Source organism: Sprattus sprattus, assembly GCF_963457725.1.
Source record: "Sprattus sprattus genome assembly, chromosome: 19".
NCBI classification, from domain to species: domain Eukaryota; kingdom Metazoa; phylum Chordata; class Actinopteri; order Clupeiformes; family Clupeidae; genus Sprattus; species Sprattus sprattus.
In genome coordinates, this window is record NC_137917.1 from 12,482,665 (window position 1) to 12,501,865 (window position 19,201).

At 44.8% G+C, this 19,201-nt stretch overlaps 1 protein-coding gene across 1 annotated transcript; it reads left to right on the forward strand.

Annotated features, from left to right (window-relative positions):
* The first annotated feature begins 307 nt into the window (after window positions 1-307).
* On the forward strand, window positions 308-18,062 carry LOC308381013 (pituitary tumor-transforming gene 1 protein-interacting protein). Its single transcript, XM_080858500.1, has 7 exons — window positions 308-527; window positions 1,347-1,393; window positions 1,506-1,614; window positions 5,048-5,156; window positions 7,986-8,051; window positions 11,402-11,448; window positions 17,586-18,062. The coding sequence occupies exons 1-7, from the start codon at window positions 410-412 to the stop codon at window positions 17,633-17,635; spliced, it is 546 nt and encodes a 181-aa protein (XP_080714626.1). The 5' UTR covers window positions 308-409; the 3' UTR covers window positions 17,636-18,062.
* The last annotated feature ends 1,139 nt before the right edge of the window (window positions 18,063-19,201 follow it).

Consider the following 19,201-nt stretch of genomic DNA (forward strand, 5'->3'; position numbering starts at 1 on the left):
ATCATTTTAAGAAACTGTAATTCTGATGAACAAGTGAGAACAATTTACTAAAAGCATATACCCTAGTAATTATATTATAAATATTATGAACGTGGAGGGCTAAGAGTTGCCACATGGAAGTCTGAGATGGAAAATTCCTCACGTAATTTTCTCATCATGCTTGATATTAAACCAGTTGATATTGAAGCTTGTGTCATTTGCATTACATTCGCCTGAACAATAGGGGGCACTACTGATACTGTTTAAATCCTCTCGTTCGGGAACATCAAATGCAGGAAACAGGAAGTCTCTTATAATCAAACGTCGTCATTGCAGATTAAGGGAAAGGAAACTTTTTATATCAATTTGTGAGGCTTTTAAGAAGTAGACCACTACGTTTCATTAACACCGTGGATTAAATATATTCAGTATGCTTCCACAAGGAGCTGTCGGTCTTGGTTCGACGTTTGTTGTTTTTATTGTCATCTCCAGTTTTGCTCATCAAGGAACTTGTCTTACTACGACCACTCCAACACCTGTTCAGAAGCGTAAGATTTTCTTTCTTAATGTGAGCCTATTGGTTGTAAAAACTGGTGCGTGCAGCATTCAAATACATGTATTGATCATGGTGGTCTGTTTAGAGGCAGCTGTCAGGACCGACATTTGTATCACCCCTTATTTAACGTTACTTAGCTTGTTTGCACAGGGTAGGACAACTGAGAGTATAAGGCAAAGCCAGCAACTTTCACTAGCAACAAATACCTTAACGTGCCATCAAATAAGTCGTAGGTTTGCTTAACGTTAACTGTTGTTTATAGGTCAAACAATTGGGGGTATAGCTAAATTCCTGACAGCATGCAATGGGCTAACTGCTGGCATATTCAATACATCCCATTAAATAACTAAATATGTCTTAGCATGCATCTCTATCACCTAGGTTGCGTGACTGGCAAGTTAGTAAGATTACAATATACTATTGCAGCTGGCTGAAGCAAGCCACATTTCTTTTTTATGTGACCCACAGACCATAATGGCATATGTGACCAGTTGTTTAAGATAAATGTTTTAGGTATTAGCGTAAATGCTTGGGGTGGTTATTATAGTCCTGTCACGAGGCATAATGTCTGGGCCCTTTTGCACTATTGAGTGAAAAAGTCAGTTCGTATCGTATCGTAGCAGCCGTCTTGTTTGCAGAGATGTGTATTAGTTCCAAGTACCTAAAACAAGGAGATATGTCGATATATCCTGTAATGGGTAGCAGCAAACTTCCCGCCTTCCCTCCAGCTGCTGACTCACAATGACCCCATGCAAAATATTCCAAAGTTTACCATTGTTTACCACTTCTTCAATCATATTTGTATCATTAGCTTGCAGTGTCCGGACATCATGTGAAGACTGTCTTACCAATGTAACGGTAAGCCCTTATTTGATGTGTTTCATGATTTGTTGATGATTTATCTTATGTTTGTAAAGCCCTCATGCTTTCTCAAATGAATAGTACAAATATATGTTCTCCTCATCTCCAGTGCCTTTGGTGCCAGACCAATAATACTTGCAGCCATTACCCAGTGTCCTCCCTCCTCCCCCCTGCCTCCGTGTGCCGCCTATCCGATGCCCGATGGGCGGTCTGCTGGGGTGAGTAGATCACAGCCTCCCACTGCCACCGCTGAGAGGGAGAGGCCAATATAGCTGGGGAAAACCACTGAGGGATCAAAAAAGACAAAGTTTCAGTCAACTAACATAGGTATACTGCTCAAGTTAATAATGGCAGCATATTTACTTACATAGGTGTACAGCACAAGTTTATGGCAGAGTTTACTTACATAGGTTTACCGCACAATTTTATGGCGCCGTTTACCAACATAGGTGTACCGCACAAGTTAATTATGGCAGTGTTTACTTACATGGGTATACTTGTACAAGTTAATTATGGCAGGTTTGCTTACATGGGTAAACTGTACAAGTTAATTATGGCAGTGTTTACAGACATGGGTATACTTTACAAGTTAATTATGCCAGCGTTTACTAACAGGAGTATACTTTACAAGTTAATTATGGCAGGTTTACTAACAGGGGTATACTGTACAAGTTAATTATGGCAGCGTTTACTAACAGGGGTACTGTACAAGTTAGATATGGCAGCGTTTACTGACATGGGAACACTGCACAAATGTATGGCAGCGTTATGATTCAGTTCTTAGGTGTCTCTCTGAGGTGTTACTTTCCGATTTCATTGTTTAAATATGCATTGTTCAGATTGAGTCACAGTGCAGATAACATTCACCTTGTAATAGAACACTACTCAACTTCGAACGCTTTTGTTGTCTCAAGGATGTTTTACTGAGTTTAGTTTGAATAGTACAGGTGAAGAATTCTTACTTTAGATGCTCAAACTTGCATTGCATGCTTTTTTTTTATACATAAAGCTCTTAATTAAGAGTATATACAACAAACAACAAAACGGTGTATTGGCATAGACATTTCAACAGCAACATAACATTGGTTACAAATATAATCTAGAAACCATGGTATTGTGCCTTGGCAACATCATGATTCAGATCTTGTGTTTTTGTTATCTTTCATGTGACTGCTGTATTTCATTGTCTTTATTTTGCATAGCCCAGTTCATAGTTGTCATTCACAATGCAGAATAACTTTCACCTTCTTATTGAGCACAGACTGAGCACGGCATTCTGCTGTGTACTGGACCTGTTTACTTAGGGTGTTGCACGATAAGGAGTCTTGTTTGAACAGCACAGGTTGCTAGTTCTTTCATTTGAAACGTTCTTTTAAGGAAGGAAAAGCCATGAAACATGTTGCCTCTTTCTACAGAGAGGATGAACAGCAAACGGTTGCACAGGACTGTGTAGAGTCCTAGATGTGTTCAACCTCAACATGATCTTTACTTCGCTTACAGACTGAGCTTTAAGTGTGGCTAGAGTTTTGTTAAAGAAGACCAGAAGATGAGATCTATGAGAATGAATAAAGGCTTAGAAATGACAGCTGTAAAATGGCCATCAACCACAAGGGATGGACCATATGAAATGAAGAAATAAATGTTGGTTGTGGGAGGAAGTTTTAAAAAAAGAACCCCACAAACACTGATCAGAGTCTTAAATGTGTCAATGCACATCAGTCAAGCCCTCCACTGCAAATAGAACAGCCTTGACACTTCCCTTTGCTAGTGTGATTTGAATGCAGAGCACATGCACGGGGTTCACAGCGCAGTCTAAGCATATCAAGCCGACACAGCTAGGCGCTGATTGCTGGTGGTGGACCCTTGCAGTGTTGTTGATGTGTTCATCTGGGATTTGTTGACGAGAGGCGTGAACCCTGCCCAGCAGGAGGGTGCACGCTGGCCACCGCTGGAGCCTCTCGGCGTGGTGCTGCTCGGTATGCACGCGGCGTGCTGACTGACTGCCTGCAGCATTCGCACAAATGTGTGTGGAGGATTTGTGCGCCCGCAGATTGGATTTTGAACTTGCATTGTGTCGTCAGCAGAACAGCAGCTGTTTCGAGGCGGAAAAAAAGTATCTAGGTCAGGATTTAGCTTTCCATCAGAAACATTGTAGGCCTCATTTAACGCAATATTAATTACCGTAAGACATTGTTCAAATTAATATGATTTCAAGACATTTTTCGACAGGATTATATTCAACCCCAGAGCTTGGCCTGTGAACAGACTGTGCTTTGTCTTTTCCCTGTGATTTCAACTCCTCTGTGTGGCCTGTTCTATTATTCCTCCTCATATACACAACATATTTAGTGCAAAATAGTATGAAATATGTATTTCCACCTCATTGTGATTGAAGATCATCTCCAGCCACTCATACTGTAGTGACCAACCACACCCAACGAGTTTAACCAAACTCACCATTGAACGAAGCCGTGTTAGAAATACTGAAATACATTCAGAATAAAAGCAGAACATATGGCTTGTCATATGATACTTCTGTGATGAGGGAAATGTATAGACATCAAATGCTGTGTATGCTCAAGAAAGTAGCCTAACGGTTGCTTTCAGCATATTTTTCAGAGTTGTCGGAGTTGAGCAGAAAGTAATTTGTCAGGCAAATCCCTTTGTTTGGGGTCTTAGAGAAAGGATTTGTTTGGGGTCTTGCAGAAAAGGATTTGTCTAGAAGCCGCCCTAATGAATCGACCTTCTCCACATTCCAAACTCTCAAACAAAAGAGATTTGAGGCTCCACGGATTGTTACGTTTTTTTTTATGGTGTACTATCAGCTGACAACCAGCAGATGGCAACAGTCCACTTGTTAAGGTTTTCTGATGTTGTAATACCAGCTGGCAACCAGCAGAGGGCAATAGTGTACTGGCAAAGAATGCTTCCTACATCTCCTAGTGCTTACTGCATTCCACACAGCTGTGAAGGGATACTCTTTTTAACTCTCCTAGTTCCTTTATAGTTCTGTACTGTAAAAGTCATAAGGTATTGATTACGGTTAACATCCTCTACATATTCTTAATGTATACTTAAAGTTCTAGGGTCTGACCCTAAGGGTCTTCTCTAAACACAGGTCTTACTTTGCCAGTATATGTTCCAGTGAACATCTGCAGTCTGCTGGCTGTATCAAGATGTAATTTAGGGACATGGCAAAACAATTTTTAGGTAACAGAAGATAATGTTGTTTTAAACAGTCAATATATAAAGAAAATGTAAAGTTGTGTCCATGTGTCCATTGCAAAAAGATGCTGTTTTTCATAAAGCCAATATCACATCCTTCACAATAATATAATTTACACAGAATGTCTGAGTTGCAATGAAAGTATGGCTATTTTTACAATTTAAGAGTGCACTGTCAGTTGGTCATACTCATTTTTCTGCTGTGTTGTGTTCTGTGTCATGATCACTATAAAAAGTTGATACAATTATGGATACGACGCCACAAAAATTGCCGGCAGGATCAGCTATTGTGTCTTTCTAAAGAATCATCTTTCAGCCAGGCAGCAATTTTTCTGTTGACGCATCGGAATAGTGTGTCAGTCTCTGTTTGTCATTTGAAGATGAGTAATTAAAGTGTGTGTGTGTGTATCTCTCCTCTGCACTCAGTGAACTTCGAGGCCTTGATCATCGCCATGGCAGTAGTTTGTGGGACCATCCTGGTGAGCGTGGTGGTGTGCTGTTGCTGTTGCTGCTGCTGCAAGAAGAGCTCCTCGGGGTAATTGAATTCAATTGTATTTCTATAGCACCAAAACAATACAATTGTCTCAAGGTGCTTTACAGAGCCCAGTGCATGAACCCCCCTTAGAGCAAGCACAATGGCGTCAGGGGAAAGGGAAAACTTTTTGTGAATCGGGAAGAAACCTAAACAGAACTGTGGCACATAAGGGGGCGCCCATCTGCTTGAGGCTGGCCGTGTAGACATAGATGCATTCAAACATCATATGGTATACACATGATGCATACAAAACAGCTTAGTGGGTATTACTAATACTGTCCTCCTAACACACACACACACGCACACACAGACATACAAACACATATACACCCACACACACACACAAACACATATACACCCACACACACACACACACATACACACGCACACACCATCTCTCAGACAAATGTTCTCACAGATACACACAGACTCACAGACAAACATACACACTTATACACACAGGCACACACTTACACATGCTCAGACACACACACTTATACTACTACTCATACACAAATATTTATAGACACACACACACACACACACACACACACAAACTTTCTTCAACAAACTCTCTCACACATACTCGCACACTTTCTCTCTCCTAAACACCTATATACACACACACACACATTTACATACATACACACTCTCAAACACACACACACACACACACACACACACACACACACACACACACACACACTTTCTTCAACAAACTCTCTCACACATACTCTCACACTTTCTCTGACTCACACTCACACTCTACACCCTTCACATAGGCAGCCAGTCACACACACAGTCCCATAGACATGAGAACTAAGTTGTTTTTGACATCTTGCTTCATTAATGCTGCTAAATGGGAAAAACACACAGGATCACATGCATATACACTGAATGTTTCCTCAAACACACACACACACACACACACACACACACCACACTTCCTCTGTCTCAAACTCACATGATGTAAGTAGGGCTGGCGGCTCACACTCAGTCATGCTGCTGCAGCATAGGTGGCCAGTGTTTGCCTCCGTGGAACAGAGAGTCACTCTGGTGGGAATAATGATGAGATTCTTCTAAGCCTAAACTAGGCCATGCCCAGAAAACACCAGGACTGAAAAAGAGACGAGAGAGGCTACACTTGGGAGCAGGCGAATTCATCACACATAACAATCTGGGTAAAGCACAACATGCAGCATGATCCCAAAATGACAGAAAAAGTTAGGCGGTTGCAATTTTAGTTTTGCTTTTAATCCTCCGGTTGAGCGAGCGGCCCTGACATTCCTGTCTGGTGTTTGTGGTGGCGTGTGTGTGTGTGAGAGCGAGCCCTTCTCCAGGGCACCTTGGCTCCCCCTGTCTGGTGTTTGTGGTGGCGTGTGTGTGTGTGAGAGCGAGCCGTTCTCCAGGGCACCTTGGCTCCCCCTGACTCTCTTCTCACATCCACTTCCCCTCTGGGGCCAAACCGCTTCTCTCTTGCACTTGCCCCAAATAGCACTGCCCTCTTGACGACTAAGTTCACTTTTCTGTGGAACCCTCACCACCCCGTCTCTCTCTCCCTCTCTCTTTCTCACACACACACACACACACGCACACATAAACCGATATTTCCTGCTCTCATAATCCTCTATTCCTGTTTGTAGAAGTTTATAAGGCCACGCAGGTCCTCACCAGGGTCTTTTGATCACACCCATTTGTGTGTGTAGGTGATCGTGATCAGCTGCGTGTAGGCGTGGAGACATTGATGGTAAACACAGTGAATCTGAGGCCTGCCGAAGCCTCTCCGTTGGGAGATTTGCCCAAAAGCCATTGATCCGCCTCAGCGTCTGAAATAACGGGCGTAACCAACAAAAGTGGGTTTCTTGACCCCCGATCGATGTCAGTGATTTCTCAGTAGATGGGGAAGATGGAAAGATACAGAGAGATGATTCCCCCCCCTCTGTAGGAATAGCTGTGCAGTCTTTCTCACTCTCACAAGCACACACACACACACACACATTCTCACGGCATCACACTCTTTAACTTGACATCTCACACACTCTCTTCTGCATTTGCACCTCCCCTCGCCTTGAGGTGTGCTCCCTGCCTTTCTCTCCTGTTAGCGCGAAGCTCCTTCGTGTCTGTGAATACATTTATCATCAGCTCTCCCCTCTCTGATAATTAACACTGCACACACACTCACCTCCAGAATGCTCGGCGCCAGACCTTCTTCCCCCGGGTGAGCCGACACAACACACACATTTTCACCATCGTCCCAGTTAAGATCCCACCGGAGACTGTGCCATTTAACCCTCCTCTCGTAAAGCAGATGATTAGTTGAGATGTGCCTCAGTGTCTTTGCACAGGCTGGACCTGCTAGAATCCATGGAACGGAGGTCATTTATAAGATCCGTGACCTTGAGATTGCAGAGTCACTCCGCAGAACACGCTTCACACTCGGTGTCACTCTGGTTCCTTGTTCTCCTTTTAGATTTATGCATTCATCAGACACCTTTAAACCTAAAAGTGACTTTGGAGTAAAGACACCTAAACCAAGTGACTTTAGAGTGTAGAACGGGTATACTAATGGCACTAGTGGGCCTACTAAGGCCCTACTATGGCCCTACTAAGCTAGTTGAGCTGCAGGACCATGTCTGTACACAGGTTTAGAAATGAGACGCTTACTCAGCCGAGGAGAGCTGACGAGAAACCATGTGGCAGGGTTGCCAATGCAGAACTTGGAAATGTCAAGCTGACAAAACCTGATGCAGCATTCTTTTGAGGCTGGATATTGTATTGGCTCTGAGGTGGGTAGCTAATGTGTTTGTTTGTTTGTTTATGTATGTGAAGACCTGACAGAGACGAGGAGAGGTTGGCCAGAAGACGAGAGGATGTCCGACAGCGCTCAGATGAACGGTAAGAGTCCGTATCTCTGACCATCAACAAACTCTTTTACCAACTCTCACATTAACTTAGAGTCCTGGGCATAACGCTAAACTGCACCTGGGCAAATGGAGCTCATGGGTGTGCACGACACAGCACATTTCTAAATTGTCTAAATCCCGTCGGAAAACCAACTGGTCCTCCCGGTTGGGGGTTAGGCTACAGGCCAATCACCTGTTCCCAGAAAAAGAAATATTACTGAACCTACTGCAACTATTCAGAAGTTGGGGCCTTGTGCGCCTCATGGCGTGGAAAGAACTAACATTAACTTAGCTAGCAGACATGAAGCGGAATTACGAATTACGTTAACTTACACTTATTTCACTTGATATTATATTATTACTGATATCAGATTCATGTGTCAATTTTTTATTAGGTTAATCAAACTGATATGTACATTTTCCAAGAAGGCAAAATGTATGCAGTAGAGTGGGCGGTAGAATTCAACAGTTGGTGCTATCTTATCTTCTGGCAATGGTTTCCCTTCTATAGAGAGAGGCTTTCGTGTTTGTTCCTCATCAATCCTATATGTGTCCCAGCTGCTGCGTTTGTGACAATGAGTTCTTGCCAGTACTGCTCAAAAAAGCCCAGAACACGATGTCCAAAGGACGTTTCCAACACAACGTTTGGTTCCTCCATTTTCATCCCCTTTATGCTGTTCTCCAACAGATTCATGGGCTTTTAGAGATGGAGTTTTTGAGTGCGTAGCAGCTTGTCTGGGGGGGAGCTGCCTAATGAGCTGCTTTAGACGGCCACTGGTGCGGAAGGATTTTCCGCAGCGCAGAGGGGTAGTGATGGGGTGCCAAGAGGGTAGATTTGGGAAGGAGAGCTGAGGGGACATGGGGCATTCCCTTATCTGCATGTGTGTGTAACTAGAGCAGGGTGGCATAGAATGGCTTTGAGACGATTAATCAAAATCAGATCCACTCTACAAAGTACGTCCCACTGGCATATGTGAGGTAGGTGTATGTGGACTGGTGGAAAATGCCTTGGCTCTGTTTGGAGTCTGATAGAGAGAGAGAGAGGGATAGAAAGTTAAAGTGGTATGGCCTCATGTATACATGGCTCCCACTGGGCCATACCAACCCAGTATCACAGGAATGCACGCTGAGCGGATGGCAGTTTTACTGTGGAGAAATCCATTCATGGTTCTAGTCCACTCTGTGCCTCCCTCAAGGGAGACATAAATCTCCACGTGTGTGACTGTCCTCCCGCCAGCCCCCATAATCACCTGTTGATGAAGCTGCTCCGCTGCTCTGCCAATAACTCCATTGAGCTGTGACCGGCCGCAGGTTCCCAAAGGCCTCGGCGTGGACATCTGCTGGCTGTGTTCAGCTCACCCCATAGTCTGGGCCGGAGACCCCTCTTCTCCTCCTCCTCCTCCTCCTCCTCCTCTCTCAGCCTCTTACTGCTAGTCCCACCATCATCCTCACTTGTAGATGGTGTGCATAACTATGAAGAAAAGCTTTGTGCGTGTGACAGATGGCGTCCAGACCCCTGCTCCCTGCCTGTTGAATGGTGTTGGTTGCTCACAGATCACTACCTGGCCATAAAGAGAGGACAGATTTACGCCAGGCTTTTTGGGAGTGTATAGATACCGACTGGATTTACATCCCAGGCAGGACGGAACAAAGCAGCCCGCCTCCCCGCCCCCCTGGGCCTCTGTGACTGTCTGTGTGTGTGTGTGTGTGTGTGTGTGTGTGTGTGTGTGTGTGTGTGTGTGTGTGTGTGTGTGTGTGTGTGTGTGTGTGTGTGTGTGTAGGGAGGGGTGATGATGTGTTAACAGACGTTCCTTCGCTCTCTCCCTGGCCAAGTGTCAGGACCCCATATAAAATCCTGCTGCTGTTGTTTACGATGGGCCAGTGGGAGGAGGTGGGTCAGAGATGGGTCTACTGTGTGTGTGTGTGTGTGTGTGTGTGTGTGTACGGATGATCAAACCCAGATAACCGTTTGCAGTATAACCATTCAAATACTAGTATCCCTATTTGGTTACTCTGTCAAAATGGCAAGGTTATTTAATAACTCTGGCTCCCATAGATCTACATATGAAATTCACTTTCTTAAAGTACTTACTGCCACCAGCCCCCTGTGTTCAAACATCAGAAGTGGTTCATGTGCACAGCCCTACTGGGAGCATGGAAAGATTTCAACAAAGACATTAACCCTGCCCTTTCAATAATGCATGGCAATCGCAGGCTTCCAGGGCCCTTCACTGTCCACTCGATTTGCGTGCGTGGCTGCACATCGCCTTGCTTTTGTTTTCTTAGAGCGGCGATTGATTGACGTTCAACACCAATTCACGTGCTGATGAATGTGGTTATTGTGTGTTTTCTCTTCAAATATGCACTCCAATTGATTTTATTCTGGGCACGGAAAGAGATGAAGCACCAATGGCTTATTCTGTGTGTGTGTGTGTGTGTGTGTCTGTGCGTGTGTGTGTGTGTGAGAGAGAGAGTGTGTGTGAGTGAGTGAGTGAGACAGAGAGTGTGAGTGAGTCTAGAGTGTGTCTAAGTCTGTTTGTGTAATGTGTGCGCATGTGCAATGTTGGAGTGTGTGTGTGTGGGACTGTGTGCCCAGTGTGCCAGTGTTCGTCCCCTTCTCTTGAGCTCATCCCCCCCTGAGAACTCTCTCATGCGGCCATCAGAAGTGCTGATGTACCGCTAAGACGGTCTCAGCGATAATGGCTGACAGTCAGAAAGTGTGAGAAGCGTGGTGTGAAGCCAAAGTGACAGGCTTGGCACAGAGCAGCCTTCCTGTGGCAGGAGCAGTGCCTCGCATGCAACACCCCTGGCCTGAGAGGAGAGGAGAGGAGCAAGGGAGGGGGGCCAAGAAGCCCCTTAAATACTCACACATGTTTACTGTCCTGCCCAAAACTGGAAGCTCCTCAGATCAGACGATCAGATTTTTATTTTTTTATTTAAGATTCTTTATTAATGAATTTAACCAAATCTTTTGGCAGGGAACACACACACACACACACACACACACTTCAGCCACAGCGTGCAGGGATCAGTCGAAGGTTAGATGTCTTGCTCAAGGGCGTTTCAGCCATAGATGCTGGAGAGGGGAAAAGTGCTGTCCATGCACTCCCCCCGCCCACATTGTGTCCTGCCAGTTCAGGAGAGCAGACCAGCGACCTTTCAGACCCAGGCCTGCGTCTCTATCCTCTGGGTCACAGCTGCACCAAGTTATTTTGTATTTTATTGTGTACCAGAGGTTGGAGTGGGCAGCATTTTGTAAAAGTCAATGAAATGTAATAATAGTCCTCTGTGTCTAAAACTGAACTCCTTAAAATCATCCCCCCTCCTTCTGTCTCCTCTCAGGAAAACCGACAGGAAGACTCGTCACGATGAGATCCGCAAGAAGTACGGTATGTATGACCTCTTGACCTCCCGACGGCCTGTTCACCACATACAGACCCTTCTCCATCCAACTGCTCAACTCCTCACGTTTGTGGCTCCCTGTTTACCAGTTGTAGTTCTAATATCTATTTATTTCTAATGCATTGGAATGGAAGAGTACGGTTCTCTGTGCTTGTGTGGAGGTATACTAAGTGTGAGGCCTTTCAGCCATAAAAGTGCCTGAAGTCTTGTCTGTAATTTGCTGAGATGCAAGGTAAAGTCGTGATCTCCACACCCTAACCTCAGAAGCTCAGCAGCACACAGTGTTTGACACCTCATCTCACCCTGACCACTGTACAGGTGCTAGCCTCTGTCCCCTTTAGCTCTCACCAGTCACGTAGCCTCACTTTTAAACTGCATTGTCTTAAATTCAGAACTGTGCTTTCTGTATTAACTTCAGCTTCGGACAGTACTCTGTGAACTTCAGCTTTGGACAGTACTCTCTTAACTTCAGCTTTGGACAACACTGTGCTAACTTCAGCTTTGGACAGTGTTAACTAGGTGCATAACTGGGTGCTTTGTGGTTGTGCCGCAAGGCTTGGAAACCTACACAACTGTGAAGTCCGTTTTGATTGGCTGATCCTGTATGTGTGTGTTAAAATCATGAAGTTACTTTTGTTATTGAGGTGCCAAATCCAAAACACAACACACAAACAGCTCTGAAAAGCATTCACACTTATCTTTGAATACATGCAGCAACCTTGGTTGCATCGCCACTTGCACTAGAGCCAAACAAATTGAACCTCAGCTCTACTGTAATCCCTCATACTGCCTATTTCTGTGCTGTCTGCACTGTGCCGGGGCTAATGCAGTGCGTGACTAGTGCCTTCCAGCACTGTCATTTTCCTCTGTCAAGGCATCGTCTCAGTTTTCTGTGTGACGGTGGGAGAGAAGATATCACATTCACCCTGGGGCCATGTGTAAACTCACAGCTGAGATTCACCGGCACCATGATAACACCTTCACAAACACACACACACACACACACACACACACACACAGACACACACATACCACCTCAGCCACGACACAATGAAGATGCTTTTTTTCCTCAGTGGACAGGTTTACCTTCAGCTGCGTTTAATCAATGTGAACACGGTCCAATATCTTGTCTCGGCACCTTGGAGAGTGTGTAGCTCATCACGCTGTTGAGCACGCCGCCATGTACCTCAGGGCAGAGTTGCTTACTAGACGTCTGCGTGCACCGTCTCTCTGGCGTAGATTCACACTACACGTACACATACTAAGTCATTTAAAGCAGGCGCCGTGTTTGTCAGGTCCTGGGGCCAGCAGGCATTTGCATTCGAAGCTATAGCAGTTGTCTCTGACAAGCTGTGAGTGTTAATTACACACACAGGGTCGCCAGGGGGCCACATGCACAAATTGGTGCTAGCTGTTAGCGTTAGCCTTGCTGGAGTCATGGGAACGCTGAGGGCCCTGAGGCCGGGACTCACTGACCCCACTGCCAGCAAGAAGCCTCCACAGGGAGGGAGAGCTGAAGAGAAAGAGTGTGTGTGTGTGGGGGGGGGGGGGGGGGACTAGCCTCTTGCACATGTGGTTTGGGATGAGGTGCTCCAAGGGCCCGTATAAATCTACCACAACCTTGAAGCAGCAAGGGGAGGTCAAAGAAGAGGGGACGTAGCCTACTTTTTTTTTTTAAGTTCACTCCTTTAGCCTCCTTTTCCCCACTCCTCCCTGCAGGGTAGGCTTAGGCGCTCTCAGAGGTTTAGGGTGTGTGAAAAGAAAGCACATGTTCACTGGGCAGGGTAATCTGCACTGATCTGTAGAGGGCCAGGGCAAGGAGACTGGAAGGAGGAAGCTGGTCTCGGGAGAGGGAACAGACGAGAGAGCAGAGATGAGGGGATTGAGTGGAATAAAAAGCAAGGCGCTGAGAAAAAGAGCACAGGAGAGTTTCAAGTTCACACACACACACACAAACTCAAATAAACAAACAAAGTGACTGTGTGCATGGGTGTGTATTGCTTTCCTTAATAAGAAAACAGAAGAGAGGGTGGCATGCGGTGTTCAAAGGCAGGTTTGAGATCAAATGCAGCATGGCTTTTCTCGGGCAGGTGATGCTGTGCTACCGTGGCCATTTCTCATTCTCCCTTCCTCTCCCTTCCTCTCTCTCTTCCTCTCTTTCTCTGTTCTCAGGCAGGTGATGCTGTGCTGCCGTGGCTATTATTCACTCTTCCCCTTCTCCCTTCCTCTCTCTTCCTCTCTTTCTCTGTTCTCAGGCTGGTGATGCTGTGCTGCCGTGGCCATTACTCAGACTTCCCCTCCTCCCCTCCTCTCTCTCTCTTCCTCTCTTTCTCACCCTTTCATGGCTTAGCAGGGCGGTTTTGATCATCTTTACCCCTGCGTAGAGTAGGAGGCTTTAAACTGATGGCTTAGCAGGGCGGTTTTGATCACCTTTCCTGTGCATCGAGTAGGAGGCTGTAAACAGATTGCTTGCAAAGACCTCTCCTTTCTTGTCTCCCACTTTCTGTTTTTGTCCTTTTTTCCTCATTCTCTTTTGTTTCTCTTATTTCTTCCTCTCTCTCACGGTCCCACCAACCCCACAACCTCCTCTCGGGTATCATTTCTGTTCATTTTTTTTCCATCTGAAAGGTTGGTTTTTGAAAGGTTAGGGGTGTTTTCTGAAAGGTTAGGGGCAGCATCTGAAAGGTTAGGGCCTGGGTGTCTTGCAAAGAGACTCGACAGGATAAGGGGCAGGTAGCCACCTTCATCACGAGCACACCAGAGAGGGACAAAGCGTCCGGCTGCCAGTCATTTACAGTTAGAGTTGGCGATTTACAAGGACGAACAAGTGGCAGTTGCAAAGCCAACTAGGCGGTATAGGCTAGATAGAGGTCTTATTTTATGCAAATACTGAGCGATGCGACACAGCGACTACCAATAGGAGGGAATACTGCGTGAGACAAATGATACAGTTGTGCAGTCACAGCTTTTTAGCTTAATAGCTTTAGCTTCAATACATCACAAAACCACATATCTACTGAGCAATATCTCACTACCTGACTAACTATAGCTAAACTGAACAAAAACACTTTCTCACAATTTCAAATGTAAATTCAGCACAATAAAAGTTAAAAAGTAGAAGTTCTTGTTTGTGTGTAAGGGAAGGAACTAGGATATGAACCCTAGTAACCTTAGGCACCCAAACATCTTGCGACAATAGCCTTCTTCATGTAATACAGGTCAATTGTCCCCAAGTGATCTGTGAGCACCTCAGCCATAACCACTGCCTTATGTTCAGAAGCCTCAAACAACTCCTTTTAAAGCTCCTTTGACTGAACGTTCTCAAAAAAACTAAATCCAACAGAAGGGCTGTGGATGATTTAGCTACAAAGCTTCTAACAACGATCTCCACTAGTCTTGGTGTGTTTCCCAACCTCGTTGCCTTGCTTCTGCTACCAGTTCCGCATACTTTAGCGTCTTCCTTTCAAAGGCCTCCTCAGTCCCATCTTCAAATAAGAGACCAACCTCCTCGGTACCACACTAAAGAAAATCCCTCCAACCACATTAAGAAAACTAATGGGTCGAAATTGGCCTATGGTTGCAGTGTTATTTTCCTTCGACATGAAAATACCACCTACCCAACGAGACGGAACTCTTCCTTTTTTCCCATACAATTACTATGAGCTTCCATAGATACTTTAAAACAACAGGCGTTCCTCTATATCGACACGAAAAGGTACCCCATTATTACAGCAGCTGAATATGAATTGCAATGGTTAATTGTAGCATTTATTTGTATTATTATTAAGTATTAGTATTAATAGTGCCATTAATATATCTATACAGCACCATGCTTTTGTATAGGGAGCTTCTGGTTTTCTGTATTCTGTTCAGTTTCCGCACTGTTTTCGTAGCGTTGTGGTTCAGTTTGATTGGAGGTGGGTAATGGCATTTCAGAGGCATAGTTTCATGTTTATTGGGGTTATATTTAAAGGGTTTCCGGTTATTTCATGTTGAATGGTCCTATTTGTAACCATCTGTTACAGATTTAAAACCCACAGAATGAAGGCAAGGCCTCTAGAATATATTGTGAGGTCTTAGAGGATCTGGAACGGAAAAATGTTCGATATCTATTTGTTTGTTTGTTTGTTTGGCTGGGATGTAATAAGTCTGAAACGCAACCACACCAACACCAATCTATAGTTCACTTAGCCCAATCTAATCTGTGTTCTACTTTTTAATTAGAGGGGAAAAGAATCAATTAATTACTGACGTATTCATCATGGTTTGGAATGAGCTGCACATGTAATCTGTGTGTTAACATAATGCAGAAAAGGTCTGCTATGAAATGCATAGCAACCAAACTTTAATGCCTGGTAAAATACATTAGCTTATGAAGTGACTGAATGGAAATGCCGCAGTGTCCAGTGAAATGAGAAATCATTGTGTCTGCTTGATGGTATTGATTTTGTGTGGGTGTGTGTGTATGCATGTGTGCATCAGTGTGTGTGAGTGACTGAGTGCAAAAGGAAGGAAAGATGACTGTTTTTTTTCCCCCTCACGACACCTTCATTTGTACACCTGCATGCATTGTGTTTGCCCTGTGGCTCTCTCTCTGCGTGTGTTTGTGTGTGTGTGAACTCGCGCATATGCCTTAATATGTGGGTGGGAGGGTTTGGACAATCATTTTGAAAATAATGGCCTTGAGTTTCATCCATCATTTTGAATAAAGTAGTCTGCCTCGAGTATGGTTGTGTTTGTGTATGCATATGTATTGGTGCCTAAGGCGCATATATATATATGTATGTGAATGTCTGGATTAGCCTGTGGCCCATGTGTACAGTATGTGTGTGGGGGTAAAGGGTGTGTGTGTGTGTGTGTGTGTGTGTGTGTGTCTGGAGAGCATGACAGCATGATGGATGAAGTCTTCTTCAGTGGTTCTCCTGCCCTCAGCAGCGTGTGTGTGTGTGTGTGTGTGTGTGTGTGTGCTTACATGCACATGTGTCAGGCCACTCCAGGACAAAGACTCCTCTGCCAAACTCTCTCTCAAATTACCCAGCAGTCCACGGGGCCCCTCAGCCTGTCTTCCTGCTGAAGGACACACTAATGAGACCTTAAAAACACACACACACACACACAAAAACTCGAACACACTCACGCTCACCCCAACTCTCCTTCGCCTGAGTAACTATTCCTTGTACAACTCACTCAAAGTGATTTCACCCCCAAATGAAAGTGTCCTTCCTGCAGATCCCTGAGCTAATAGTGGCAGAATGATCCCACTTTGAAGGAGAAAGGTGTCACTGAGCCCCTTGTTTGGACAGACATATCCCTTTTGGGTGTGCCTTGTGTCAAAGTGTGTGGACGTGCAACTGTTTTTGTGTGCGTTTATGTGTGCGAGGGTACGCGTGTCTGCGTGTGTCGCTGAGTGCATGTGAGTGGCTGAACATCTGTGTTTGGTCTGAGTTCAGATGTTTTAAGCATCTGTGCGTGTGCGTGTGTGTGTGTGCAGGGGGGGGGGGCTGTGTGTGTTTGTGTGTGTGTGGGGGGGGTGTGTGGGTTGTGCACGTGCGCAGGGGACCTGCTGCCTGATTGAAGTTCATTGACATGCTGATGCATCAAGCCTACTGCCAGGGGGCTGGCCCCCCCTACACACACACACACACACACACACACACAGAAGGACTGGACACATAATTGGGCAAAGACCAACAGCCATGAACTGATGGTTCAGCTTTAATCAGCGTCCTATCCTCTGGACTGAGCTGTGGTTTATATTGTAAAGAATGTGAATGAGTTTTCCATTTAAGATGGATCCGTGGACCCACCGAATGCTTTATAAAACCCTTGCATTCATACCAATTTCCTGCCACCTAATTGAACCTCAATGGGATAAAGCCTGATAACCTTGGAATGATGAATGGGTAGAATATTCAACAAGCCTAAACTTTTTTTTTGTAAGGAATGGTTGTGAAAATATAAAAAAGCAAAAGGTGTCCATGTTATTTTCAATCTTTGTAGCATGGGAAGACTTCTTATTCTTATTTTGACAGGAATGCAGGGTCCTAACCTTGGCTGGTGGAATTTGACCAATGTTGACTGAGCCCCGTTCTGATGTTACTTGTTCCTCTCTGTCCCTTTCCAGGCCTGATCCCGGACTCGGACCACCCGTACAGCAAGTTCGAGAACGAGTAAAACAGCGACGCAGAGGGAGAGGTTGAACACTCTCTCCAGACGTTCGCCATGTTTCCGTCTGGTCTTCCTGCGAATGGAACTCGTCTGGTTTTCTTTCAACTGAGGGAAGGTCGCATCCAAACCTCATCCACACCAAGCCTTCAGTATTTCTAATTGACCTGTTCACCAGTTAGCATGTCTCTTTTAAAAAACGTTTCACTTCCCTACGCTCCTTTTAATATTGCTGTTTTTTCCTGCTGACTTTTTGAATGAAAGTATTTGTAAAACTGAAAGGGGATATTGCTGCAAATAGCCTTTGTGATGGCAGTGTTGCTTAGGAAGGGTCACCTCCGCATAGATTTGAATTGTTTTGTTTTTTTGCTCACTTTTTTGCTCTCCTTTGCGTTTTGATTGCAATATCTGAACTGTGTGTCTGTGTTGTGTGTGTGTGTGTGTGTGTGTGTGTGTGTGTGTGTGTGTGTGTGTGTGTGTGTGTGTGTGTGTGTGTGTGTGTGTGTGTGTGTGTGTGTGTGTGTGTGTGTGTGTGTGTGCGCGCTTGGTTGAATGCATCTGTTTTCAGCATCACTGTAGCAGTTTAGTTTTGCAACAGCTGTATTTAAAATTACAATCCATGCTCTTATTTTGACATGTTTCCTAATAAAACTGTTGATTATGTTTTAAAAGGATTGTGTTTGTCTTGAATTGGCCTTTGCGTCTGTCTTTCCAAACAGTGGGGTACTCCTTCATGTTTTGTTGCAGTTTTCCCCTTTACTGTGTCAAGACGACTAGACAAATAAATGGTTCATTGTTTCTCCACTCCACCTCATACTCAAAGAACTTTTCTGAAACTTCTCACAGGTGGCCTCCCAGGTGGAAAAAAATAATTGTCTACCATGTAAAAGTCTGACAGTGGGGAAGCTTACAGTTCATTAGCTTGAAAACGTACTGACAATATTGGATAATTGTACAGAACGCTTGGAGGGGGGAAGATTTCATTACATTTATGACCCAAGCACAGGCATGAGTCTCTCTGGGGAGCGCCATCTCCTGCTGATGGATTTGCATTGTTCATTTTGTACTTTTTTAATATCCTCTTTTTAGTAAGAAATTGAGATGAGGCTGCCACACGTAGCCTTTAATGTCTAGAATGTCATAAGTTGGGAAACTTTATATAATACAGACTTCCTGTTATAATGTCTATAGCACCTTTTGGAAAAACAGTGCTAATCAAAAGCTAATGATGCGTGAAAGCACCTCCCTAATGGCAAGCCGGCAATGGGCATATTCCTACTTTAATACAGACCCCCTGACCCTTTAGCCAAAGGCAGCCTCTTAAAAAACGAACGCCCATTCATCAGCCCAACCGTTCCTGGAGCATTGGGGTAAAACGTGACTCGCAAGGGCCGTGGTCGAAAGCAGAGTGAGTAACTTGTCTTCCTAACAGCCTTATTCCTGCCGTTGTCCCCGATCCCTACCCAGTCATTCATTGCACTAAACTGTTGCAGAATGTGGAGGCCTGCAGGGCTGTTTTTTAAAATGAGCACGTTAACCTATCTGCGACAGAGGGCTGAAATTTCATTTCAGGTG

Coding starts and splice junctions, on each gene's coding strand:
- LOC308381013 (XM_080858500.1), top strand. CDS start 410: ATGCTTCCACAAGGAGCTGTCGGTCTTGGTTCGACGTTTGTTGTTTTT. Junction 528..1,346: donor TCCAACACCTGTTCAGAAGC/GTAAGATTTTCT, acceptor TTGTATCATTAG/CTTGCAGTGTCCGGACATCA. Junction 1,615..5,047: donor CCGATGGGCGGTCTGCTGGG/GTGAGTAGATCA, acceptor CTCTGCACTCAG/TGAACTTCGAGGCCTTGATC.